General features: G+C 40.7%; 1 protein-coding gene across 1 annotated transcript in view; it reads left to right on the top strand.

The window, feature by feature from the left end:
- Positions 1–8,496: 8,496 nt before the first annotated feature.
- Positions 8,497–27,138, top strand: part of MCOLN3 (mucolipin TRP cation channel 3) — a 38,683-nt gene continuing 20,041 nt past the window's right edge. The window contains exons 1-6 of the mRNA XM_007946165.2: positions 8,497–8,724; positions 11,237–11,404; positions 18,024–18,177; positions 19,210–19,294; positions 19,371–19,467; positions 25,650–25,749. Coding sequence (XP_007944356.1) covers positions 8,497–8,724; positions 11,237–11,404; positions 18,024–18,177; positions 19,210–19,294; positions 19,371–19,467; positions 25,650–25,749 — 832 coding nt within the window. The remainder of the gene's footprint in view (positions 8,725–11,236; positions 11,405–18,023; positions 18,178–19,209; positions 19,295–19,370; positions 19,468–25,649; positions 25,750–27,138) is intronic.

Genomic DNA, 27,138 nt, shown 5'->3' with positions numbered 1-27,138 from the left:
AAAAAAAAGAAAAAAACTAATTTAATATGAAAAGAAAATAAATGGGAAAATAACAAAGAACATAAATATGCATTTCAGAGATGAGAGTCCTAAAAACCTCCCAAAAAAGCAAACTCACTGCCATTGAGTGGATTCCGACTCATAACGACCCCCATTGGGTTTCTGAGGCAGTAAATCTTTACGAAAGTAGATTGCCCCATCTTCCTTCCGTGGAGTGGCTGGTGGGTTTGAACCACCAGCCTACTGGTTAGCAATTAAATGCCTTAGACGTTGCACCACCAGAGCTCTTTACATGAGGCACCTGTTGTTGTTGTTGTTATGTGCTGTCAAGTCGGACCCAACTCATAGTGACCCCTCATTGGGTTTCCGAGGCAATATCACTATGGAAGTAGATTGCCCATCTTCCTTCCAAGGAGTGGCTGGTGGATTTGAACCGCCAGCCTTCTGGTTAGCAGTCAAGTGCCTTAGGCACTATGCTACCAGAGCTCCCACGTGAGGCACCTAGGTGGTCAAAAGCTTCTCAAACTCAGTAGCAATCAAAGAAATGCAAATTAAGACTGCAATAAGTTACCATGCTATATGTGCTGGATTGGCAGAAATTAAGAAATCTGCTAATACTTAGTGATGAATAGGAAGCAGATCAACGGAAACTCTTACGTTATAGGTGACAGTGAAAATTGGAAAACCACTTGGGGAACATCTTGGCATTTTCTTATAAAACTGAATATCTGCATGTTCTTGTGACTTATTATGGTTTCATTTCTAGTTTTATGCCTTAGAGAAAGTCATGTACATGTGCATCAAGAGACAACTTCGAGAACACATAACAGAGTTATTAGTAAAGGTAGAGGATCCACCAGGTGGTGCAAATGGTTAACACACTTTACTGTTAATCAAAAGGTGGAGATTTGAATCCATGTAGAGATGACACAGAAGAAAGGTAGGTGATCTACTTCCTGTTGCACATGGGGTCATCATGAGTTGCAGTGAACTTGAGCGAACTGATTAGTAAAACCAAACCAAACTCACTGCCATCAAGTCAGATCCAACTCATAGTGACCCCTCCTTGGTTTTCCGAGGCAGTATCACTACGGAAGCAGATTGCCCCATCTTCCTTCTGAGGAGTGGCTGGTGGGTTTGAACCACCAGCTTTCTGGTTAGCAGTCAAGTGCCTTAGGCACTACACCACCAGAGTTCCTTTCTATTGACAGGAGAATAGATAAATCAAGTATGATATATTCCATACAATGGATTGTAATACAGAAGAGAAAATTAATGAGCCCATAGCTCATCCAACAAAATGGATGGATCTAAGAAACAAGGAAGAACTCTGGTGGCATAGTGCCTAAGGCACTTGACTGCTAACCAGAAGGCTGGCGATTCAAACCCACCAGTCACTCCTCAGAAGGAAGATGGGGCAATCTACTTCCGTTAGTGATACCATCTCGGAAACCCAAGGATGGGTTGCTATGAGTCAGTCAGACTAAATGGCACATAGCAACAACAATAACAAAGAGACAAGGTTAGATTTAAAAAGCCAGTCACTGAAGGCTACATACAGTCTGTTGCCCTTTTATATAAGTTATCAATAAATAAATAAATAAGCAAAACTAAGCAATACATTGTTTAGAAAAAAATATATATGTGATTAAATATTAGAAAATGAAAAGTAAAGACTGATTAATACCAAAATTAGGATAGTAGTTGTGAGTAGAGGGCAGGAGGGCAGAGTCAGGGTCTGGGATAAAGGAGAAGCACAGAGATGGTTGCAGTGTTCATTGGTTCAGTACTAGCTGAAAAGGTGTCAGTTCGGACCCACCCAGAGGCATCTCAGAGGACAGGCCTGGTGATCTGCTTCTGAAAGGCCACAGCTTTGAAAATCCAGTGAAGCACTTCTACTCTGCACACAAGTCAGAGTCACCTCGACAACAATAACAACAACATCAAATGTTACACAACTCTTTTTTTTTTTTTTTTTTAAAAAGAAAACAATTCCATGGTCTATGTATGGGCATCCAAATAAAGAAATAAAATAACTCCAGGTTTCATATGCATGGAATTTTCTATCTACCAAAATAAATGTTCAGCTCCAAGGGTGAAAAGGAATTAATATAACATATATTAATTAATATTAATAGTATTAATAACATATAACATATGCTAGCCCTAGTAATGGTTGCTTTACTTGCATCATTATCAATTAAAATTCACAATTCTTTTCATTAGACAGGTTACACTAGAAGGAAATGAGGAAGTGGAGAGGTTAAGTAGCTGTCCCCAGGGCACAGAGTCAGTGGCATAGGAGATTCAGACCTCTATCTGTGGGAGTCTTAAAACCTGGCTTTTTCAACTCATCTGTATACTTAACTCTAGGGTTAAGTGAAGGCCTTTATTTATTCCAGCAAATATCTCCAAAGTTCAGATTGATCCTGAACAATCAAGCATTTCAATCTCCCACCATCTTGATGCCTTCACTGTTGCAGTAAGGAGAGATTGTTAAATCATGCATAAGGGCATTAGAAATTAAATTATTTTCCAAATTTCACTTGAGAATTCAGTGCCAGCTATATCCTTTTGGGTATCTACCTCCTTCACAGCACTTGGGATTCAGGTTAATGAATGGTATAAACTGCTTGTACCTCATTGCAAGGAAAGATATTTCTATTTGTATGTTATCCATACAAACTAGGTTTAGGATTTGAAAAAAGTTTTGTAAAAGGTCTCACAGCCCTTGATAAAATTTGAAGAATACCCTGTTACAGAAATTAATTGATCTTTACAAACTGACTCATAGACAAAAACTACTAAAAATAATTAATTAAAACAAGCAATTGTAAAGTGGTTGTAATTAAATTAATCAAAGTTCAGGATCTATTCCTGATGAGGAATTAAAAAAAAAAAAAAACAAGTCACTGACGTTAAGTGGATTTTGACTCACAGTGACCCCCCCTCACTGGATTTCCAAGGCTATAAATCTTTACAGAAGGAGATTGCCCCACGTTCCTTTGGAAGAGTGGCTCATGGGTTTGAACTGCTGACCTTCTGGCTAGCAGCCAAATGCCTTATCTACTACACTATCAGAGCTCCTTAACTAAGGCTTAATTTTTAAAAAGAAGGCATTGAGAAAGAGGTGCTGCTCTGAGCCCTGTTGGTATTTCTATTCACAACCATTTGTATTTTCCAAGAGTTTTTCTACTGCAGTTTCTGTCCCAGCACCCAGTGTAGGAAAGAGTCTAGTGACAGTTCACTAACTTCATAAAAATTCTCTGATACTAGAAAATTTAGAGAGGGTATGAGAGTCTCTGCTTGGCCCAAATGGATAAACACATGTACGAACTACTAATTTGTAATCCAAGGAGCTCTGGTGGTCCAGTGCCTAAGACATTTGACTGCTAACCATAAACTTGGTGGCACAAAGCCACCAGGTGCTCTGTGGAAAGAAGATGGGGCAATGTACTTCTGTAATTTACTGCCTTGGAAACCCAGTGGGGGTCGCTATCAGTCGGAATCCACTCGACCGCTGTGGGTTTGCTTTTGGTTAAATTTGTAATTCACCTGGAGGTGTCTCAGAAGAAAGGCCTGGCAATCTGGTTTAGAAAGTTCATAACTTTGAAAAACTGATGGAACACAGTTCTCTGTAAACACACTCCCCGTGAGTCAGAATTGATTCCACAGCAACCGGTTTGGATTTTTTATTTTTATTTTTGGTTTAGAGAGGTTACAAGGCTCAAGGCTTGAAAACAGTCTTGTATGTCACTATTTCACCTTGAGAGCAAAACTCAGAATGAAAGACTTCAAGAAACTACTCTTTTACAACCATTATCGAGTGTAATCCCCACAACCACTTCCAGAGAATCAGTGTCGAGGGGATTAGGCCACCGGGGAGTGGCTCCTTGATCAGTCTGAAGCCCGAGGCCACTCACTTGCACCGCCTAGAGCCCCTGCTCTGGGACTGAGGGAGGACTAGCTTCGTTTCTTACGAACAACTAAAGAAAATCGCTGCAACCTCTAGTTTTTCGAGTAGAGTCTAGTAGGTTGTTTAATGAAGAAGGTGAGATGCGTAATGGAATGGATCATGTCCAGCGAACTGGGACAGCAGCAGCTTCATTCGGACTGCTTCCTCGCTTCCACTTGTCCTCCGGGAAGGCGGTTCCAGAATGGGCGTGGAAGGGAATCAGAGAAATGAAAAAGAGGGTCACGAGTTAAAGCCGCTAGGGGTGGGAGGATGCCACCGGCGGCGACTGGCTGCAGCCAGGCTCACGTTGGCCTCTGGATCTGAACGGAGCCTCGGAGGTTGCTGGAGCCCGCGCTGAAATGCCGCTCTACCCAGCTGCTGAGAACACCTGACACCTCCAGTGCTGACTGCTTCTGCGGGTGGCTCCCGTGTCCCCCACCCGCGCCCCCTAGGCGTGCCGGGGGCCGCAGGTGAGCCGAGGCTACCCGAGCCGCGCTGGGCACTTGGGAGGCATCAGGTGTTGTGGGAACGGCGCCCGGGCACACAGGGAGGGACCGCGATGTCGCGAGCAGTCGGTGATACCAATCGGGAGGGTCCGGTCCTCGGACTTCGGCGCTATGCAAAGGAGTCAGGTGGGAGCAGGGTGCGAGATGCAGGTTTTGGACACAGCCCAGGCTCAGCCGCAGGCCAAAGGTCAGTGTGGGCGAGCGCCCGCCCTGAGTACCACCGGGCGCAGGGTGGGAGGAGGCGCGCTCGGCCGAGCGCCCCTTGGCCAGAGTACCCGCGGACTGAAGCTGCTGGGTGGGCCTCTGTCCACCCGGAGCCGGAGGCTAGGACTCGCGAGCAGAAAGCCGCCCCCAGTCCAGAATCTCTGCAATAAAAGGACTGTAGCAGGGCGGCCATCGGGGTTCTGACCAAGAGTCCAGAGATGTTTTTGAAGTTGCTCACCTACCTTCTTTGAACTCGAACTGTTTATTAGAGGTGTACGATGCCTGCAAGGATTGTGAGGATGGGTCAGGACAGGTCACTGTTTTGTTCTATTGTACATAGAGTCTCTAGGAGTCGAAGCCCACTTGGTGGCACCTACCAACCACAAAGGCAGATAAAACCAGGGTCCCTGCGCTGATTGAAACCAGCTTCCAGCCGGTTATAGGTGGGCCCTTGGTGGCTCAAGTAGTTAAGGGCTTACTACTAAGTTAGTACTATGTAACCCCAAAGTTGGTGCTACAAACCCACCAGAGGCACCTTGGAAGAATGGCCTGGTATTCTGCTTCTAAAAGATTACAGCCCTGAAAACGCTATGGAGGTCTACTCTGTACCCATGGGGTCATCATGAGTCAGAATCAGCTTGAGGACAACTAACAACAACAAAGGGCTGGGACAGTGCCTGGGGTTGAAGTGGCTGGTATTGCAGACCTTTTGGAATAATTGCTGCAGCTTCCATTCTTTCTTGACGAAAATACCAGCCTGACAGAGTCAGTCTGACTTCTTACTTAGTCAATAGGTATGGAATAAATAAATAAATAAATAAGGAAAAAAAAAAGCAAAGAGACTGAAGTTTGGAGTTTCTGAAAAAATGAGGTGGCCTTACTTGGTCTCCATCTGTTGAGCGTTTACCATTTACATATATTCCCTGGCTTTCTCTAATTTTCTGCCTCTGAATCCAAGTAAGACTCTGACAGCAGCAAATAAATAACTTCTGTTTTGACATGTGGGTTCAAAGAGTATGCCTAATACCACTAATAGACTCAATTCTGGTCTGCCTCTTAACTGAACTGGTGCAAGCCAAAGCTGCCACATGGATGGATGGGAAGGGGTATTGGTGAATACTTCTAGAACAGCTGGGGGTCTGGACAGTTTTTAGTTTTTAAAGGGCATCTTCCAAAGGGTGCTTAGTTCATATAAGGCTAACATTAGCTGCAAGTTTAGGGGTCAGTTGAAATAAATGAAATGTCTTGCTTCTGGGACAACTTGGTATGATGTGCTGAATAAATTAATGGTGGTTGGTTCACTTTCTTTGTTCTTGTGGGTTAATGTTACACAGTGTGTGGCTAGTTTGTTTAAAATTTAATTTCACTCTATCAAAATGGAAAAGGCTTAAAGTGACCACAGTCTGTAATTCACCAATACCCTTTAAGAGTTTCATTATTGTTATTAATGACTTCATTATGTTATTAGTTGTATAGACTAGTTGGTTTTTAAGTCCCATAGATACAGTCTCTTTAAATGCCATGCCTTTCTGAAAAAGATCATAAAATGCTCTTGAATGAAAATCTTTAGGCTTGAGTAACTTTTTTCTCTCCTTTATATTTTTACCTAAGAGTTATTGTATTCATACTTTGACAGGCATTTTTGCACACACATACGAAGCTTTAATGTGTTCTTATCATGCTTATTTCATTTTATAGGTACTGTGTAAGGTATATGTTGTTGTTATGTGCCTTCCAGTCAGACCCGACTCATAGCGACCCCTCCTTGCGTTTCTGAGGCAGTATCACTACAGAAATAGATTGCCCCATCTTCCTTCTGAGGAGTGGCTGGTGGGTTTGCAGTCAAGTGCCTTAGCCACTATGCTACCAGAGCTCCTGTGTAAGGTATATAGAAAATATATTTTATGCTTTATTCACTAAGCAACACCTTATTAATCTTTTCATTATTTAAGAGTTTAAAAGTTTTCCCCACAACTAGTTTTTATACTCAGTACCTATTGTTTGGAGATGTCGGGTTTGCAAAGAATGTTTGAATCAAAAATAGGATTCTAGACTTGGAAAGTAGTATAGCACCTAAGCAGTGACTTGTCAAATACTGTATGGATATAAGTTTGAAAATTGCCCCTTCATCTCTGACTATAAATTATTATAAAAATACCAAGCATATTTTCTTTCATTATGGAAGGACTCTACTCTCCCTGATGGTTTGGGGTATTTCGTTTTTTAACAGATTTCATATTATCCATATTAATCTCAGAAAAATCCAAGATGTGGTCCCAGTGTCCCGAATGAGTTCTTCATAATGTTGAAAATCTTGACAATAAAACCAGCCCCGCCCTCTTCAAAGAGACAAATGAAATAATAGATGAGAAGTAGTTTGACAAGTAAAATGTACTGCATTTAATAAAAAGCAAATACGAGATTTGGCTGGCTGGAATTTGTTCTTAAATTGTGAGTCTTTGTTCCCCTGGGTAAGAACCCTTTCTATATAAGTCCTGGGAGGCTCACGCTGCCCCTATGAATCTGCTGGGTTCAGGTTGCTCAGTCTGCTGGGGGGCTTAGAGTGAGGCTACCTCCTTAGTGCTAGACCCTATACAAGGGCTTTATATGTATTTTTATTTAATCCTCTCTACAGTCTTATGAGGGTAGGTATTGTTATTCCCATTTTGTACATGAGGATACAGAGACTAAGTGACCACCTAAGATAGGCTAAGTGACTTGCCTAAGGACAGATAGGCTAAGTGACTTGTCACACAATTGTCAATGAGTAGAACCAGGCTTAGAAACCAAATCAGATCTTGGTTCTCTAAAACATACCTGCTGTTAGGTGTCATTGAGTCAGTTGTGACTCATAGCAACCCTCTGTACAAGAGAATGAAACACTGCTGGATCCTGCACCATCCTCACAGTTGTTGCTGTGTTTGAGCCCATTGTTGCAGCCACTGTGTCAATCCATCTTGCTAAAAGTCTTTTTCTTTGTTGACACTCTGCTTTACCAGGCCTGATGTCCTTCTCCAGGGACTGGTCCCTCCTGATAATATGCATAAATTATATAAGAATTGCCATTCTTGCTTCTAAGGAGCATTCTGGCTGTACTTCTTCCAAGACAGATTTGTTCATTCTTCTGGAAGTCCATAATATAGTTGATATTATTCACCAACACCATAATTCAAATTTATCAATTCTTCTTCGATTTCCAGGACAATATTCATTGTCCAGCTTTTGCATGCCTAGGAGGCGATTGAAAATACCATGGTTTGGGCCAGGTACAGCTTAGTGCTCCAAGCACCATACCTGGCTACCTTTAACTCAGTGGTTTTAAACCTTTTATGATAATCTGAGGAGAGTTTCAATTTTGCCCTAGGAAAAATGCCCGTATCCACATATCCATAAAATTTTGCATATAATTTCAGGGTCCACCAACTCTTTAAAGCTCTTTCCCAGGCTCACAGGGCAACATACTCTTCTCTATATCTGTTACTGAATGAGGTAACAGCAAAGGCAAAAACAAAAAAGATATACATACTATAGATAAATACACCACACCCATCCACACACACACACATATGTATAAACTTTTACTAATAGGAGCAGCCCTTGAATTGGTAATTTTTATTGCAGTGAATATTACTTAGCAACAAAAACAAAACAGGAAAATGACATCTTATATTCAGATTTATTCTGTAAACTTCCAAAATGCAGTTGAGAACAATGGTGTTTATTTGAAACTTAATCTTTCATTTGGGACTCATCATCTAGCCTACAATAGCAAAGAGTATGGACTTGTGCCTTTACTCACTGAATGGAAACTCTTTTTATCCTTCCCTAGAGATGGCAAATCCTGAGGTTAATGTAAGTAGCTGCATCTCCCACGAAGAAGAAAATTGCTGCAATTTTAACCAGAATACATCTGTCTCTGAGGAGCTTCTGTTAGAAGACCAGCTGAGACGAAAACTCAAATTTTTTTTCATGAACCCTTGTGAGAAGTTCTGGGCTCGAGGTAGAAAGCCATGGAAACTTGCCATACAAATTCTAAAAATTGTCATGGTGACTATCCAGGTGAGCATCTCAGATCATGAGATTAGTGAAGGCCTCTTCTAATGACAAAATGGATGTATGGACCGGGGTTCTTATAAGTTTTAACTGTATGCGTCATGGAGAACAATAAATAAGGAAACATATATTATCTGTAATCATTTTCTGTGCACCAGTTGTGAAAGACTTTGTTGTTTTTTTTCTCTCTCCATCTTTCACTAAGTTATCATTTTAGACACACAACCTCATTAGTTTTCAGGGAAAGGAAATGTTAATATTTTGCTTCCAATCAAGAGATTTAGTTGAAGTTTTCTAAGTCAGCCATGGGAACTAATTGTTGGTCATACAGAAGACTTTCTTTCCTTCTTAGTTAATTTCCTGAGAATCTTTTTCTCTTCAAACCCTTCAGGGGTTTCTGTTACAGGTCAATGCTTGGATTCTCACAGTCCTGTGATCATGGGATCCATGACAGTGGAAAAATGTGGAGTTGACTAATAAAAAGCATAGCATAGTTAGTGAAATAGGAGACTTCAATTTAGTTCAAAGGGAAATTTTGAATATCATTTCCTTGGCTTCTTTAAACATCTTTTTGGAAAACCACATTTTGTGGTTCTTATATATATACTTGTAGGAGCTCTGGTAGCATAGTGGCTAAAGCACTTGACTGCTCACCAGAAGGCTGGCAGTTCAAACCCACCAGCCACTCCTCGGAAGGAAGGTTGGGCAATCCTACTTCTGTAGTGATACTGCCTCGGAAACCCAAGGAGGGGTCGCTATGAGTCGGGGCTGACTCGACGGCACATAACAACAACAACAACATATATACTTGTGTGTGTATGTATATATCCGTCTGGTTGAGGGCCTTCCCCTTTTTCACTGACCCTCCACTTTACCAAGCATGATACCCTTCTCCAGGAACTGGTCCCTTCTGACAACGTGACCAAAATAGGTGAGATGAAGTCTGGCCATTCGCTTCTAAGAACCATTCCGGTTACACTTCTTCTAGGACAGTTTTGTTCATTCTTCTGGCAGTCCATGGTGTTTTCAGTATTCTTCGCCAAAGACCACAAAAAGAACTGAGGGTTTCTTAAGTGTGATGTTTCCTTCATGCAGATCTGAATAGTCAAACAAATATTACATAAAGGCAATGGTGTAATTGAGCAAATGAGGGTAACAGGGTGGTGAAAGTTTCTCTCTGTTGAGGGAAAAGAAGGTGGTTTTTCTGTTAAGTTGGAGATTGAGTGTCTGCAACAGCAAATGGAAAATGTCTACAGTGATGGGCTCCCTTTTCCCAGTACCTGGTTCTGTCTCTGAATTACAGCAGTTCTCTCTCTGCTCATGTTACTCTTGTCTCCAACTAGGCCCTAGAGGGCAGGGACTTTTGCTTCTTGCTGTATCTTCAGGACCTAGCTCAGTGTCTGGCACGTGGAAGGTACTCATATATATGAATGCATTGATAAGAATATCTTTGGGAATTATTTGAAGGCTTTTTGGTCATTGGCTTAAATTGATATAAAATCTCTGGAATATCAAGCTACCATAGGACATGTAGCTTAAAGAGGCTCTTCAGACATAAGTAGAGAGAATAGCATGTGTGGAGTCTAGGCTATCCATCACAAGGGAGATGGTGGTATGGAGGAAGATTTGTCTACTCTCTGTATTTTTCCTGACCATGCCTTGGGTCATTTTGTGTAACATGCTGTGAATAGAGCTAGGGGTTAGTCTGTCAGACTGAATTTCAAATTTTGACTATGTAATTTCTAGTAATATAACTTCAAAAGTTATTTAATTTTTGTGAGCCTCTGGGTAAACCAAACCAAACTCACTGCCGTCGAATCAGATCTGACTCAGCAACCCCTCCTTGGGTTTCCAAGGCAGTATAACTACAGAAGTAGATTGCCCAACCTTCCTTCTGAGGAGTGGCTGGTGGGTTTGAACTGCCAGCCTACTGGTTAGCAGTCAAATTCTTAGGCACTATGCCATACTCCCATACTCCCATACTCACCTGTAAAATGGTTATATTAGGACCTCTCTGGTTAAATTGTTACACAGAAAATTCTTGGTGTAACAATTTGCACACAATATTGCACACACTTTCTATATCAAGTAGGATGTCTGGTGGCTCCATGCTTAAGTGCTCAGCTGCTAACCACAAGGTCAGTAGTTTGAACCCACCAGCTGCTCCACTGGAGAAAAATATGGCAGTCTGCTTCTGTAAAGACTTACAGCTGTGAAAAGTCTATGGGGCAGTTTGCTATGAGTGGGAATCAACTAAATGGCAGTGGCTTTTTGAGTGTATATAAAAAACACCGTGCCTCACTCACTCTGGGATCTAAAAGTGTGCTTTCTATGATTACGGTGTGTTTGTCTTGGGGGGGCAGTTGGGAAGAGGCAGGAGAGAGAGAGAGAAAGAGAGAGAGAGTTTGAATGTACGCAGGATTAATTACACATTGAATCTTGAATAGATAAACTGGTCATTATTTATGGAGACCTTTTGCTTCACTGCTTTTTCACTCTCTTTTCCTTTTCTTTTCAGCTGGTCTTCTTTGGGCTGAGTAACCAGATGGTGGTAGCTTTCAAGGAAGAAAACACTATAGCATTCAAACACCTCTTCCTAAAAGGGTATATGGACAGAATGGATGACACTTATGCAGTGTACACGCAAAGAGATGTGTATGATCAGATCATCTTTGCAGTGAATCAGGTAAATCAGAAGTGTGCATTCTATACTCTGGAGAAAGAACAGATGGGGGAAAATGCAAGGTATATAATAGAACATAGCAAGGTCCATAAAATTAGCAAGGTGCATAATGGTAACTGACATTCAAATGACATATATAAAATCATTTTAAAATTGTTTTGTTTATTTTTGTTTTTAAATATTGCCAACAAGATTCCACAAAACTAGAAATTGAAAAAAGCTTTTGGGACAAAGAGAGAAAACTTTGAAGACTTAATTAAAAGGATCAGAGGTATGGGTAGGCATAGGAGCCTCAAAGATTTAAAGTCACTAACCGTGACCCTGACAGTAAGTAGTCATTAAGTTTCTTTCAGGGGCTTTAATAAGTAATGAGAGTATTAACTATGTAGAGTGTATATAGCAACAAAGACATGAAAATTAATTTTAAAACTAAGTAAGGCCTTTATGTTACACACCACAATGATTTTATTGTAACATTACCCAAAACAACTGCCCCAAAGAAGATTGCTTCTCATACAAATAAGTCAAATTCCTATTCTGAGTTTAATTAGCTTTTTGTTATAAAAATCTTTCTCAAGATTCCAAACCTCTGTTTTAAGCATATTCAGTTTCTCTATATGTACTCTGAGCAAAATTGGTAGGGTTTTTTCTTTTGGTTTCTTTGCTTTGTTTCGTTTTTGTGAAGGGGAGTAAGTTTAGAGGTAAGAAGTAAGCAGTTCATTTAGTTCTGTATATATCTTTATTTTATTATTAGTCCTAATGTCAGTCTTCAAAATATAGTTTTTGGCATTCAGGCCACAGTGTTTGTCAGATTCTATGTTCTTTATGAAATTCATGTAGTTTCCTTATCCTAATATATGTGTTGTTGTTGTTGTGTGCTGTCCAGTAGGACCTGACTCATAGCGACCCCTCCTTGGGTTTCCAGGCAGTATCACTATGGAAGTAGATTGCTGCATCTTCCTTCTGAGGAATGGCTGGTGGGTTTGAACTGCCAGCCTTCTGGTTGGCAGTCAAATGCCTGAGGCACTACGCCCTTTTATTTGAAGATAAAAAATATCTTGAGCACAATTTTCATGATTAAGTAAGATTTTGTGGTCAATGAAGTCAGTTATTCTACATGCTTCTAGAGGACTGGACAGCAAAGCATGGATTTATAATATAGCAGGGAGGATCTTTGTTTGCTATAAGGAAATATTTTGATAGCTGAAGTGATAGTCACTGGAGGTAACTAAAGTATAGAACAGCAGCATCTCAGACCTTAGAGATATTTGGACAACTAACACTATTTTTATGCAGATAACATACACATTATATAGTTTTTGCAAATCATGCAAGTAGTTTCCTATGCACACTATGCATGTTATATGAATGTGTGTATTATTTATGTAGGCATGTTATATGTGAAAAAAATACAATAGTTATCCTGAAGCCATTAGCACCAAGATGTCATCTAATTGAATAATCTCCAGAACTCATCCTGATCCAATACTGTGATTATAGCAGCATCACTTATTTCAATTATAGTCAAAATATATATAACAAAATATTTGGCAATTGAACAATGCTTATACGTATAATTCAGTGGCATTGATTGCATTCATCATATTGTGCAACCATTACCACTATCCTTTTCCAAATTATTCCACCACCATTAACAGAAATTCAGTGCCCCTAAGGAATGATTCCTTCATTCCCACTCCGTCCTGCTCCTGGCAACCACTAATAAGTTTTGTTCTCTATGTGTGTCTATTTCATATAGGTCAGATCACACAATATCTGTCCTTTTGTGACTAACTTATTTCACTCAGTCCAATGTTTTTAGTGTTCATCCATGTTGTAGTATGTACGAGGAGCTTGTTTCTCTCCCATTGTATGTATATACCGTTTATCCATTCCTCTGTTGATGAACATTTTGACTGTTGTGTATGGTGCTGCAATGAACATTGATGTAATGTTTATGTTTGTGTTCCTGCTTTCAGTTCTTTTCAGTACATACCAACAGCATCACTTTTGATTCATTCTATGTGCTTATGTATCTAAATGTCGAAGTCCTAGTTATTTTGTTTTTATACTATATCCTGGCTTTCCAATTCTGTCTTAGTTATCTAGTGCTGCTATAACAGAAATAACACAAGTGGGTGGCTTTAAGAAATAGTGATTTATTTTCTCCCAGTTTAGGATGGTAGAAGTCCACATTCAGAATTACTGGCTCTAGAGAAAGGGTTTCTCTCTCCATGTCTCCTGGTCCTAGGAGGTTCCCAGTGCAGGGACCCTGGGTGCAAAGGATGCACTCTGCTCCCAGCTCTTCATTCCTGGTGGTAGTAGGTCCCTTTCTCTGCTCATTTCTCTTTCTTTTTATGTCTGATAAGATAAAAGGTGTTGTGGGTCAAATTCCTGGGAAACTCCCCTTACATGGGTCAAGGCTGTGATGGGATTAAGGGTGTTGCGCCCACCCTAATCCTTTTATAGCTGATTGATTTATCACTTCAGCGGGTGGGGTAGGGGGACCATTACATACCCATTACTTACGTAGCAGCCAAACACAGGATCATGGCCCAGCCAAGTTGACACATATTTTCACATTCATGCCATCTTATTTTTTCAATCATTTTTGGATCATCTTTACTAACTCCTTTCCTTTAACCTCCTCCCTAAATTGGGCAGCCGCCAAAGGTTTGTCCTTTTTCTGCAGAAAACTCATCCATTATACAGCCTCGTCCATCCCCAGTAGGAGGCATCTCCCAAACTGTTGTTCCTTCTGCTGCCTGCTAGACATGTCATAAGCCCCTCACACCACCCTGCCCAAAGCAGATTCCTGCTCCCACCTGGCTGTTCCCCGGACCTGTTCCCTTTTAATTCAGATGTTTAGGTTTAGAAACCTCAAGGTCTTCTTTGAATCATTTGCTCTAGCAGCTCAAACATAGTCTTTAAATTCCTTCTCTTCCCCACCCACTCATTTAACCACCTCTTGGCTGTTTCCTAAAATCACAGATCTGAATGTGTACTGCTTCTCATGGCTCGTATATATGGACACAGTGCTCAGCATTGCAATGTGACATATTTACTCTGTGATGGCAGAAGTACATAACAGGCATTAAGATGTTTATGGATGATTTAATGGCTCAAAAAATAGCAACCCCTCCTTGGGTTTCTGAGGCAGTATCACTACAGAAGATTTCCCAACCTTCCTTCTGAGGAGTGGCTGGTGGGTTTGAACCTCCAGCCTTCTGGTTAGCAGTCAAATGCCTTAGGCACTACGCCACCAGAACTCCCTAATGGCTCAAAGTGCTCATTAATTTGTTAGCATTAGTTAGTCACAGAAGGACCACAAACAAGCAATCTATAACCAAGGAGCAATCGGTTTTAATCTACTTTACTTTTAGGCCACATCACACAGGTAAAGACATTTACACTATTTTTATAATATCACCCAAAGAATGACCTGAGACCCATGAGTTTGTGTGAGAAACTATTTCTCATAAGGCAGAGATGCAAAGGCATGAGGGCACTGATTGAAGTCCCACAGAGGCAGGGCCATTTAAATATTCCTGTGCTTTCTCTCCCACCAATCCCACAGGCCAGCCACCTTCCAACCTTACTGCCACACCAAAGCCTTGTCCACACTCTGCTGATATGGGCTCCAAAGCTGCCCATTAGCCAGGCACAGCCCTGCCACTTGCCCAGACCACCCAGCTCTTGCTAGGTGCTCAGAACTCCACCCTACCCCACCCCCCAAAAAAGGCCTTGTTAAGATATCAAGGAAGTCTGTGGCTAGACTGTAACTTACACTATTACCAGATACATGTCAGATATTTTGCATTTCAAAATCTTAAAAAGATTCAAGCCATGCAAATTCCAATAGTCAGAAGCTCAGATCTTTAGGTAATTTCTGTGAGGGTTACCTCATATGTAAAGGCAGAAGGGCTGCAGAGTGTCATCACAAGCATGGCTCTGTACTTCATGTCTTCTGATTACCTCTTCAGTTTTACCTCCCCCATCACATACCCCATGTTCTAGACACACTGGTCTACCTGCTACTGCCTAAATCATACCTTCTTTTTCATTTAAGGACTTTACCTCTAACCTTTCTCTCTCCCCCAAATATGAAACTATCTATTTGGCTTAGTAGCTTTAGAGACTTATTTCCTTGAATAGAAAACAAAAATTTCAAAATAAATTAAAAATTAATTTCCCCCTATGCAAATTATTGGACATAATTCTATTTAAAGGAGCCCTCGTGGTGCCACAGTTAAATACTTAGCTGCTAACCCAAAGATTGGTGGTTAGAACTATGTAGCAGCTACATGGGAGAAAGACCTGGCAATCTGCTTCCATAAAAATTACAGCCAAGAAATCCCGATGGGGCAGTTCTACTCTAAACTGGAAGCAACTTGATGGCCCTCAACTGCAACAACAGCTCTATTTAACAAATTATACAGTTTACATCTATTACTATTGATTTCAGGCTAATTTTCCCAATCCCAGTGCCAACAGAAAGCCATGTATTTCAGCCTCTCACTTTTCTTGGATTAGTAATTGAAGAGCTACTATTGAATTTAATAATTTTTTACCTCACCATTAATTTGACAAATACTGAACTCTTACTATGTGCCAAAAAGTTGCTCTAAGAACTGGGGTTAGAGTGGTAGACATGATTAGTTCCCTCCCCTGTGGAGATTAGATTCTAGTGGGGGAGATGGATAAATAATTTTAAACACATTTAACTAAAATAATTTGATTTTGGATAATGATGAATGTTATGAAGGAAAATCAAGCAGCATCAGACATTATCAGTGGCCTCAGGATGGTCAAGAAAGGCCTTTCTGTGGATTTGAACTCTGGGGAGTGGGGAGGCATATTCCATGCTGATGAAGTAGCAAAATAGACTACGAAACTGGAATATGGTCTGTGTTTGAGAAACTGTGAAGAAGGCCAGTGTGGCTGGGATGTAACAGAAGGGAGGGGCCAAGTCTCTCAGATCTTTGTAGGCCATGGAAGGGAGCCCAGAATTTTATTCTGAGTGAGATGGGATGTCATTGGCAGGCTTTTGGTAGGGGAGACTCTAATATACATTAACATAGGCTAACATTTAGGAACTATGGTAGCGCAGTACCTAAGACACTTGACTGCTAACCAGAAGGCTGGCGGTTCAAACCCACCAGCTACTCCTCGGAAGGAACATAGGGCAATCTACTTCCGTAGTGATACTGCCTCAGAAACCCAAGGAGGGGTCGCTATGAGTCGGGTCCTACTTGATGTCACATAACAACAACAATAGGCTAACATTTATTCTAGTTACCATTGACTCGATTCCAACTCATGGTGACCTCATGGAGATTTGAGTCTACCCAGAGGCACTATAGAAGGAAGGCCCGGTGATCAGCTTCTGAAAAATCAGCCACTGAAAACCCTGTACAATACAATTCTACTCTGATACAGTTGGAGTTGCCTTGAGTTGGAATTGACTTGCCTATAACTTGTTCTATTTATCTATTTGGGTAACATTTATTCATTCCAATATTTACTTTGTAACTATTATGTATCAGGTACTATTTTTGGTTCGGGCATAATGCAGTGAACAAGTAGGAAAAGTCTCTGACCTCAAGGAGGCCATATTCCAATAGGAAGACATAGGTAGTAAATAAGTATGTAATCTGTCAGTTTGTTATAAGTACTGCAGAGGGCAGGGAATAAAGCAAGCAGAGGGAATGACTGGATTTGTCCGGAAGGCTTCTCTAATAAGGTGACATGTGAGACCAGAGCAGACAATAATGTGGGGAGGCAGCCTGGGGCTATCTCACAGAAGGGCCTTCCAGGGAGAAGAAACAGCAAGAACGAGAGTGTTTACATTTACGCAGGTTCCTGTTTCGGGTATACTGTTCTAAGGGCTTTGCATGAGTGAATTCACCTACTGCTCATAACAATCCTGTAGCTTCTAGATGGACACTAGACTGTAGTGAGAGGCAGGATTGGATGCCCAAAGACCAGCCATTTACCGAGGAGGGCATTATTATAGAAGGAATGCTTTTCCTGGGTGACACAAACAGTTAAGTGCTTGACTACTACCTGAAAGGACTAGCTGAACTCATCCAGAGATGCCTTGGAAGACAAGCTTGAAAACCCTATGGAGCACAACTCTACTCTGCAACATGTGGGGCAGCCATGAGTCAGAATTAACTCGATGGCAACCAATAACAACAACAATACGTTTCATATACAGTAAAACCCGCAAATGCTGGAACCTGTGTGAGGCTGAAACCTGTCAGAGACGGAAAACTCAAATATTTACCACGAACAGAGACTGATAGAAAAGTGGTAAGACTTTTCCCTGTCAAAAGAAGAAAACTTGTGAGACCCGGAAAAAACAAGGCAATCCTGTGCCGTTCTGGTTCTCACAGGTTTTACTATACTTGAATTGACACATTATCAAGTATATAGGATATTTCCACTTGATATGTCCTCGTGGTGCACAGTACCATGCCACTCACCCTGTGCATGAGTATCTCCATCCAGAGGGGAGGTGAGGACTGTCCCATTTCAGAGGTGGGGAGGAAAGGGGAATTACAGCTTCACTTCTGCCCTGGTTGCTGTTCCCATTTTCTGTTTCTCTTTTTGCTTGAAGTACTTGCAGCTGCACCACATCTCAGTTGGGAATCATGCTTATGAGAACGAGGGCACCGAGCAATCTGCTATGGCAATCTGTCAGCATTTCTACAAGCAAGGAAACATCTGTCCTGGAAATGACACCTTTGACATTGATCCAGAAATTCAAACTGGTGATGTTCTTCTGTAACCTAGAACTTCACTTTTTAGCTCCTTGATTTAAATTTAAATGTGTAATTTCATCTTTAAAAACATTGATTTGGTCTGTGCTGTTAGGGCATAGTAAGAACTATACAAGAGTTATGTGTCAGGTACGCTTTAAGCTCTCTAACTCATGAATCCTCACAAAAATACGACAAGGCAAGCTTTATTATTATCCTCATTTTATAGAAGACTAAAGTACAGCTCAGAATGTTAACTGATCTGCTGAAGATACAGCTGCTCAACAGGCAGCAATGAAATGGCGCAGTCTATCTGACTCCAGAGTCTGGGCTCTTATGCCCTACATTCCACTGCCTCTCACGCTAGATAAGCCAGTTACATTGAAAAACTCTCTTTCCCCAAGTAGCACATAACTCTTCAGTATTTTGGGGTGGGTTGTCAAAGGAATGCTAACTATAACTTTTAGCACAGCTTGTTCAAAAGTGATTTTTTTCCCCCTTCTTAGCAAAGTTCTAACTGTAGTTTTCACCTTAAATGTTAGCTTAGACCATTGAGTTAAAAAATAAGTATTGAGAGACTTTATAACAATAGACACTGGTATCTTTTTTGAGAGGAATAGTAAAGAACTACAGTGAAGTTAAGGCACTGGCTTCCTTTTTTAAAAATTTAAGTGTTTATTGAAGAAAAACTGTCAATACATAATATTTTAAGATATTGGATTCATTAAACTATTTAGCATGTCTTGTCTCAGGTACTGCAAGTGTTTGAAATACTGTGCTTAGGATGCAAAGGAAGGAAGGAGAAACTCAAAGTTTACTTAGGCTTAAAAAGACTCTAATGAGATAGTGTTCAGATCTTTTTTTACCCCATCCACTTCAGCAAAACAAATGACCAAATTGTATTGATGTCTAGTTTTTAAAATCTTATTTCAGAAAAATACTAGAATTTGAGTATCTTGTCTTAAAGTCTATTATCTTTTCAAAATGCAGGTTTATTTATTTCTTTTAGGTGCTATATCACGTTTTTTCCCCTTCCTATGACAGAATGTTTCTTCATAGAGCCAGATGAGCCTTCTCACATTGGGACACTAGAAAAAAATAAGCTCAACTTAACACTGGACTTCCACAGGTGAGGGAAGCAGATAGGAGTGTAACTTGTTTGTGTCTTTCCACTGTACTTAAAGTCTCCTGTCTTCGTTTTCTAGACTCCTAACAGTGGAGCTTCAATTTAAACTGAAGGCCATTAATCTGCAGACGGTTCGTCATCATGAGCTCCCCGACTGTTACGATTTTACACTGACTGTAAGAATGGTCTAAGCTCAGTTTTGTTCCTGGGTAAAAAATGTTTTATCTAATTTATATGTTTCATATACTTGTATTAATATATGATCAAGTATGTAGGATGTTTCTACTTGAATGTGCTTGGAGGAAACAGTGATATAGCTAGCTCCATTTTGTTATAATGACTTGTTTACTTGTGTATCTTCTGTGCCTCAATATAAGTTCTAAAAGGACAAGCTTGGCTTGTTCACTGCTGTGTTTCCAGTACCAAGAACAGTGCCTAGTACAGAGTAGGTGTTCAAATGAAAAACCCCAGAGGGTTGTAGGTTATGTACGGTTGGTTCTTTGCAATGTGTGTCAGTCTGCTGAAGATCATTGCCAACGGTTGTTACTGAGCCTTGGGCATTGCTCACAGTGCCTTCCTTGTTTCTTCCTGTGCAGCTCAACCTCTCACTTCTATGTTCTTTATATTCTAGTTGAAAATAGAGCTATTAATGCTCTTGTGAGAGCACCAGACGGCTCTCATGTGAGTTCATCATCTCAAGAGAATCACAGTCAGTAACCCAATGCTGTTTGGTCATATGCAGTACATCATTTGATACAACTTGTCTTTACATTATCCAGATTTCTATTACCTCTTTAATAGTACTTTGTATGAACAGCTGTGTCCATGAAACTTAACTAATTGTGGAAAAAATAAAGTTTTCAGAGATTAAGGTTAAGAAAATCCCAGCATTATTAGTATACTCTATTAACTATGGATAACATTAGGAGCTTTGGTGGTGTAGTGCCTAAGGCATGTGACTGCTAAACCCACCAGACACTCCTTGGAAGGAAGGTTGGGCAATCTACTTCCATAGTGATACTACTGCCTCAGAAACCCAAGGAGGGGTCTATCAGTCTGTTCAACTCTACAGCAGCGAGTTTGGTTTTTTTGTTATGCATAATATTTGGGAGCTCTAGTGGCATAGTGCCTAAGGCATTTGACTGCTAACCAGAAAGTTCAAAGCCACCAGCCACTCCTCAGAAGGAAGACTGGGCAATCTACTCTCATAGAGATATGGCCTCAGAAACCCAAAGGATGGGTCGCTAACATTTAATAGGAAAAGCACTTAAACTATAAAACTATTTTAAATTCGATTTACAAATTTTGATCTTAATACTGACCAGCAGGTTATGAATTATAACTATTACTGATTTTTAAAAAATTAAGTTAATATCTACAGTCTCACATCTTTTTTTACTAATATTTTTTCTCTCTCATTCTCTCTCTGTCTCTTTCTCTCTTGATTTTTTAGAAATGTTACTATTGTGGTTACCTAGTGTTCCTCTGACAAGAATATGCCACAATTGGGATGGCCTTAACAAACAAGAGTTTATTCTCTTACAGTTTGGAGGTTTTAAGTCCAAGTTTAAAGTGCCAGGCTTTAGGGGCTGTGTGAACGCCCCTTTAACTTAGGCTTCAGCTCTACCTCTTGATCCTGGCCCACTGAAGCTAGAGGCATCTCTTCACTCAGGCAGCTACTGGCTGCTGAGGCTAACAAGCCCAGATAAAATGGCACAGTCCCACTGTTACCAAACCACATGGCAAGCCATTAATTCAAGTCCATTGTAAGTCCCAAGGTCAGCAGAGCATGGCAGGCTGCTGAACAATGACATGGCTACATGCAGGGTCCAAGCATGCTATAAGCTAGAGACTATCCCCAAGGCTTCTCCTTATATACAGGAAGCAGACCACAACCCTAAGGTAGCTACTCAGCTGCTTGTGGTAGATCCCACCATGGAGCTGATTGCCAGTCTCATCATGGGGGATAACTACCACCAGCTTCCCAGCCACTCAACCAGGCCCAGCCAAGCTGACATACAAATTTAACTACCACAGTTACTTTTTGGAATTTTTATGATCCTTCAAAGTTTAGCTCAACTGCTACCACCTTCGCAGATCCTTTTGTGATTCTTCAGTTAAAATGCATTCTATGTTCTGAACCCCCAGTTCTTTTTCCTTTTCTGTGGACTTCACACTTTCTCTTTTATTTTAGAATTTTCTAGGTATTTATCAACTCTGCTAGATTGGAAGCTCCTTAAATGCAAGATCTACTTTATTAAACTTCTCATCCCTCAAAAAATGTAGTAGGTGACTGTGGTGTAGTAAATTACATTGTTGTTGTTGTTGTTATGTGCCACTGAGTCAGACCTGACTCATAGCGACCCCTCCTTGGGTTTCCGAGGCAGTATCACTACGGAAGTAGATTACCCCATCTTCCTTCCGAGGAGTAAATTACATAGTATGGCTTTTCTAGCTATAGTCTTTGTAACTCCCCCTTTGCCTGAGTAGCTGATTATCAAAGTTATCTACCTGGTGTATTTCTGCTGAGTGGCATGAAGTTCACTCTCTCTCAGCTGTATAGAATTCTGATGTTGGGATTGGTTAGTTTGGCCACTCTGCCAGGCTCAAAAGGAGCACTCCTACAAGCAGAGAGAGTGTCTGACTACCAGCTGAGAAAGCTGTGCTGCTGAGAGATATGAGAGAGACATGCTGCTGAGAGAGACTGTCAGCTGAGAGATGGTTGGCTGAGACTGAGTGCATTCCTGAACTTGAATTGTAGCTTGTGCTTCCCTAATAAATCCCATAATCTGTGCGTTCTGTGTGGCCACTGCAGTGAATTATTGAACCCAGCAGAGAGGTGGTAGGTGCTGGGGGAGGAATGGTTGGTGACAAGGCTAGTAAGAGGGCTGGAGGGTGGCGGCATGTCTGGCCTCATAAGAACAGGCCTTAGGCTCTGATGGGGATTCTGTCTTCCTCTTGTGGAGTTAGAGTCAGAAGATGCTGCTTCCCTGTCCCTTTGGCAGTGACTCAAATATTTGTTGAATGTATCAATGAAACACTTGTGAAATCTTGCAAATTTCTAATAGAGTTAAACACCAATTTGTTACTATACAAATTTTATGGTAAGTTATTTAAAAGGGTCACAAAGAACGGCTGAAAGACATCTCATGAAATCTTTCAGAGGACTCAATACAGTGGTAAAAGCAACCTGACCTGCTAGCTACATACAATTTGTTTTATTTTCAGCATTTCTGTAGACTGATTTCAAATGGTTCTCCTGCATTGTAAATTCAGCAGTGGATGTCCCAGAATTATAGAGTTTATAACTTACCAGGTGGTTTAATAATGAAAGGGTAACTTCATTGTCATAAGTAAACATCAACTGGGGTAGAATACACGTGATATAAAATACATAGGCTTTGGAATCAGACAAATCTAGAGTTGTCAGTTTACCAGTTAATAGCTACATAACTGTAGGCAGATTACATAATTGTTCAAGCCTCAGTTTTTCATCTAACTGGATCCTCCCATGTGGATATGCAGTCATAATTATAAAGTACACCCACTCCTTACTTATCAACATGGTTGGGTTCCAAAGACCAGGTAGTTATTGCAAAAATCTAGGTATGTGAAAATGGAGGATGACCACATCAGATTACAAAAAGGAGGATAACTACATCATTACATAACTGCTAAATTATATTACTACATAATAACAAATGACTGAGAATAATGGCTCAGTCAGGTTGACACATAATCTTAACCATCACAGCCAGCATTACCCTCACCTTGCACCTTTGCATAATGACATACATCATTAATGAACAAAATAGTCAGACAGTAGACTTTTTATTTTACTGTTGTCTAAATGTGAAATATCAGATAACAAAACAGTAGATAAGTGAGGAGTAGGTGTACTCAAGTTCACAAAGTACTTCTCCATCACATTTGATTTGATCTTTCCAGTACCTTGTGAGGGAGATGGTGATAATGGGATAATTAGAAATTAATAATGGAAGATTTGGATTTAGGCTTGGAGAGGTTGAGCAAGAGTAGAAAATTCATGACATAATAGGATCTTTATTTTTGCTTAAGATTGCTTATTCTCCTTGGGGTCAGGATTTTTGATTTATCACTGTCATATCCCCAACACCTATAACATTACCTGCTATAAACTGGGTGCTCAAACATTTCTTGAACAAATGAATTATAGTAGTAGTGATTTGATGACTCAGAATTTTGCAGAGATTAAGGTATTTTTTTTCTGGCATTCCAGCTTAATTGCCCTTTCTTTCAGCTGTTCTTTGTGACCCTTTTAAGTAATGCCAAAGGGGCAAGGAGGCCACATCTTCTGACCTCCTCTAACTGAACAAGAGGAAGACAGAATCACCATCAGTAGCCCAAGGCCTATTCTTGAGAGGCCAGACATGCTACCTCCCTCCAGCCCTTTCTCCAACCCTGACACCAACTGTTACTCCCGCAGCATTCACCATCTTTCTGCTGGGTTCAATAATTCACTGCAGTGGCCACACAGAACTCACAGATTATGGGTTTATTAGGGAAGCACCAGGCTACAATTCAAGTTCAGGAAAAATGCTCAGTCTCTCTCAGCCCACCATCTCTCAGCCAACAGTCTCTCTCAGTCTCTTTCCCAGCAGTGCATGTCTCTTGGTGTCTCTCAGCAGCACAAGTCTCTTGGTTTCTCTCAGGAGCACATTTCTCTCAGCAGCACATCCTTCTCAGCCAGCAGTCAGAGACAGTTCAGCTTCTAGGAAGCCTCCTTTTGAGCCTGGCAGAGTGGCCAAACTAACCAATCATAACATCAGAATTCTAAGCACCTGAGAGAGCAAACTTCCCAGAACACTGCTTTGTGCCACGCCCAACAGAAATACCCCAGGTGGATAACATTTACAATCAGGAGCTCCTCAGTTGCTCATGGCAAATTCCACCACTGAATTTACAATGGCTTATGGCTAGAAAAGCCATACCACGTAATTTACTACACTGCAAGTAACTCACCATAAAAGTTTGTATAATAACAAATTGATGCTTCACTATATTAGACATTTGCAACTTTAAAATATCTTTGTCTGGACTAATGCTATTTTAACAGAATTTACTGATTTTGTAACCCTAAACTCTCTGTACTGGAGTAGTGTGGAGCTGGGTATGCATTTGATATTCAGAACAGTTTCTTAAAACACACATTAATATTAAAGATTTAAATACCTAGTTGTTCAGTAATCAGCTTTTACAGGATGCTGAGTATGCTTTACTTCAGAACCTGAGAGAGGAGGCAGAAAGAAAATGGACTAATTGTCTTGCCTTCCCCGTCCCTGCCTGGAGAAAGTTGAGAGAGACTAGCAGGGGAGGGCAGTAGAAGGATTATGGATGGTGTTCTGGAATAGCTTTGTCCTGCTTGGCACCTTGCATAGAAGCTGAATAGTCCTAATGTTCTGAAATGTTTATCCTTGAAACAAGACATGACTTTTGACTCCTGTTACCAATGTCTTTTATAATTCATGTGGTGTTAGAGTGACTAAGAACTCTAAGCCCAGAAGGCAAATTGAAAAAGCTCCACCTGAAATGCCTCAAGACTGAAATAATGCACATCTGCATTAGTAAGAATTGCAGTAGCGCTAGACATCTATGCCCAACTGAGGCCCTGCTAAGAGTTGGGGAAAAGTACAGTTGTGGCAGCTCTTGCTCATATCAGAAGGGCACCTAGCATGGCAAGGAGGATAAAGTACTCTTGTTTTATAAGTTGTCCAGGGCTTGAATACTGCCCTAAGATACATGAGGTTTTGGAGATGAAAAGTTCTCTGTAGAAGATTTAGTTCAAATCTCTCATTTCACAGAGAAATAAAGGGAACATCCCAAGCTTGAGCACAGTTAGCAACAGGGCAGGGATGATGGCGTAGTGCCTAAGGCATTTGACTGCTAACCACTCCATGGAAGGAAGACTGGGCAATCTATTGTAAAGATTTACCACCTCAGAAACTGAAAGAAGGGGGTCGCTGTGAGTTGGAACCAACTTGATGTCAGTGAGTTCGGTTCTTTTGAGTTTTTTTCCTTGAAAGGAGTTCTGGTGGGATAGAGGTTATAGCATTTGGCTACTAACCAAAAGGTCAGTGGTTTGATTCCACCAGTCACTCCATTGGAGAAAGATGGGGCAGTCTTCTTCCATGAACATTTACAGCCTTGGAAACCCTATGGGGCAGTTCTACTTTGTCCTATAGGGTCATTATGAGTCTCAATAGACTCCATCACAGTGGGTTTGGTCCCCATGAAAGGGTTGTTTTTTTAGCTTTTACATGGTTCAGAAACAATAGGTATGTTTGTTTATATATTTAAACCAATTTTCTGTTCTTCACAGATAATATTTGACAACAAGGCCCATAGTGGAAGAATTAAAATAAGTTTAGATAATGACATTGCCATCAGGGAATGTAAAGACTGGCACGTATCTGGATCAAGTAAGTTATAAACTTGAGTAGTTTTCAGAATGGCTATTACATAATATAAAATGATTATCAAATTACCACCCCTAAGATATGTGTAAAAGGTGCTCTAGTGGCTCAGTGCCTAAGGCATTTGACTGCTAACCAGAGGGGTGACAGTTTAAACCTATCAGCCACTCCATAGAAGGAAATGGGGGCAATCTACTTCTGTAAAGATTTATCACCTTGGAAACCCAGTGGAGCTAGAAATTGACTCGATGGCAGTGAGTTTTTTTTTTTTTTTTTTTTAATAGGATCTTTGTAGCATCAACAGACCATTCTCAAGTCCCTAATTCTTTGCAGGTAGATATCTGATGTTCCAGGCAATATAAAATTATTATTAATCAAGATGACTTACCCAACCTTTTCCATGTGCCCTTATTACTTACCTACTCTTCACCAAAAAAAGTACTCACAGTCCCTCACTGTTGCTGCTACTAATACCACAAGTGGGTGGCTTTAAAGAACAGAAATATATTTTCTCACAGTTATAGAGGCTAAAAATCCAAATCAGGGTATCGGCCCTGTCAATTTCTTCTGTGAGCCTCTCTCCTAGTTCCTGGTGTTTTCTGGTGATCCTGGTGTTCCTTTGCCTGTAGATGATCCTCACATGTCATCAGTCTTCCCCTGATGTCTCTGTGTGTATTCTGGTCTTTTTGTAACTCAGAAGTGATTAGGTTTAGTATCCACCCCACATTGGTATGACCTCAGCTGATTGATCAATCATATTACATTAGATTGCATTATGGAAAGTGAGGTCATTACCTTGCATTGTGGAAGATAATTTGCTGTACCCAAGACCAACTGATTTTAATCGCATGTTTTTACTCCATGACAGTAACTAGCTAATGTTTGGCCAAACCACTGGTATGAGAGTTGGGATTGTGTGTCAACTTGGCTGGACCATGATTCTGAGTGGTTTAAGTAGTTGTGATGTGGTTGTTCCCATGATGAGATCTTATGTATATGCTTGAACAGCCAATCAGATGAAAGGGAGTTTCCTTAGGGCTGTGGTCTGCTTCCAATATATAAATGGATGTCCTGGGAAAAATTGGGAACCTTCTGTGGATCTGGATCCTGTCATTGCTACCTACAACTTTACTGTGAGCCAATAATCCACCATCTTGCCTGTTGATCTTGGATTCATCATCTGTCAAAGTCAACAGCCTGTTCTACTGCCTACCAGTCTTGAGCTTGTCAGCCCCTGAAGCTGTGTGAGTCTGGAAAAGCCTTCAGCTTGACATTTGATCCAGGGACACGGGACTTCCCAGTCTCTATAACTGTGTGAGCCATTTTCCTAAGATAAATTTTTCTCTCTATATATATAAGCTTGACTGCTCACCAGAAGGCTGGCGGTTCAAACCC

This window comes from Orycteropus afer, unplaced genomic scaffold, assembly GCF_000298275.1.
Source record: "Orycteropus afer afer isolate SDZICR_OR568_19922 unplaced genomic scaffold, OryAfe1.0 scaffold00152, whole genome shotgun sequence".
Lineage (NCBI taxonomy): Eukaryota > Metazoa > Chordata > Mammalia > Tubulidentata > Orycteropodidae > Orycteropus > Orycteropus afer.
The sequence above is the reverse complement of the archived record's forward strand: the minus strand, read 5'-3'. Positions and strand labels throughout refer to the sequence as shown.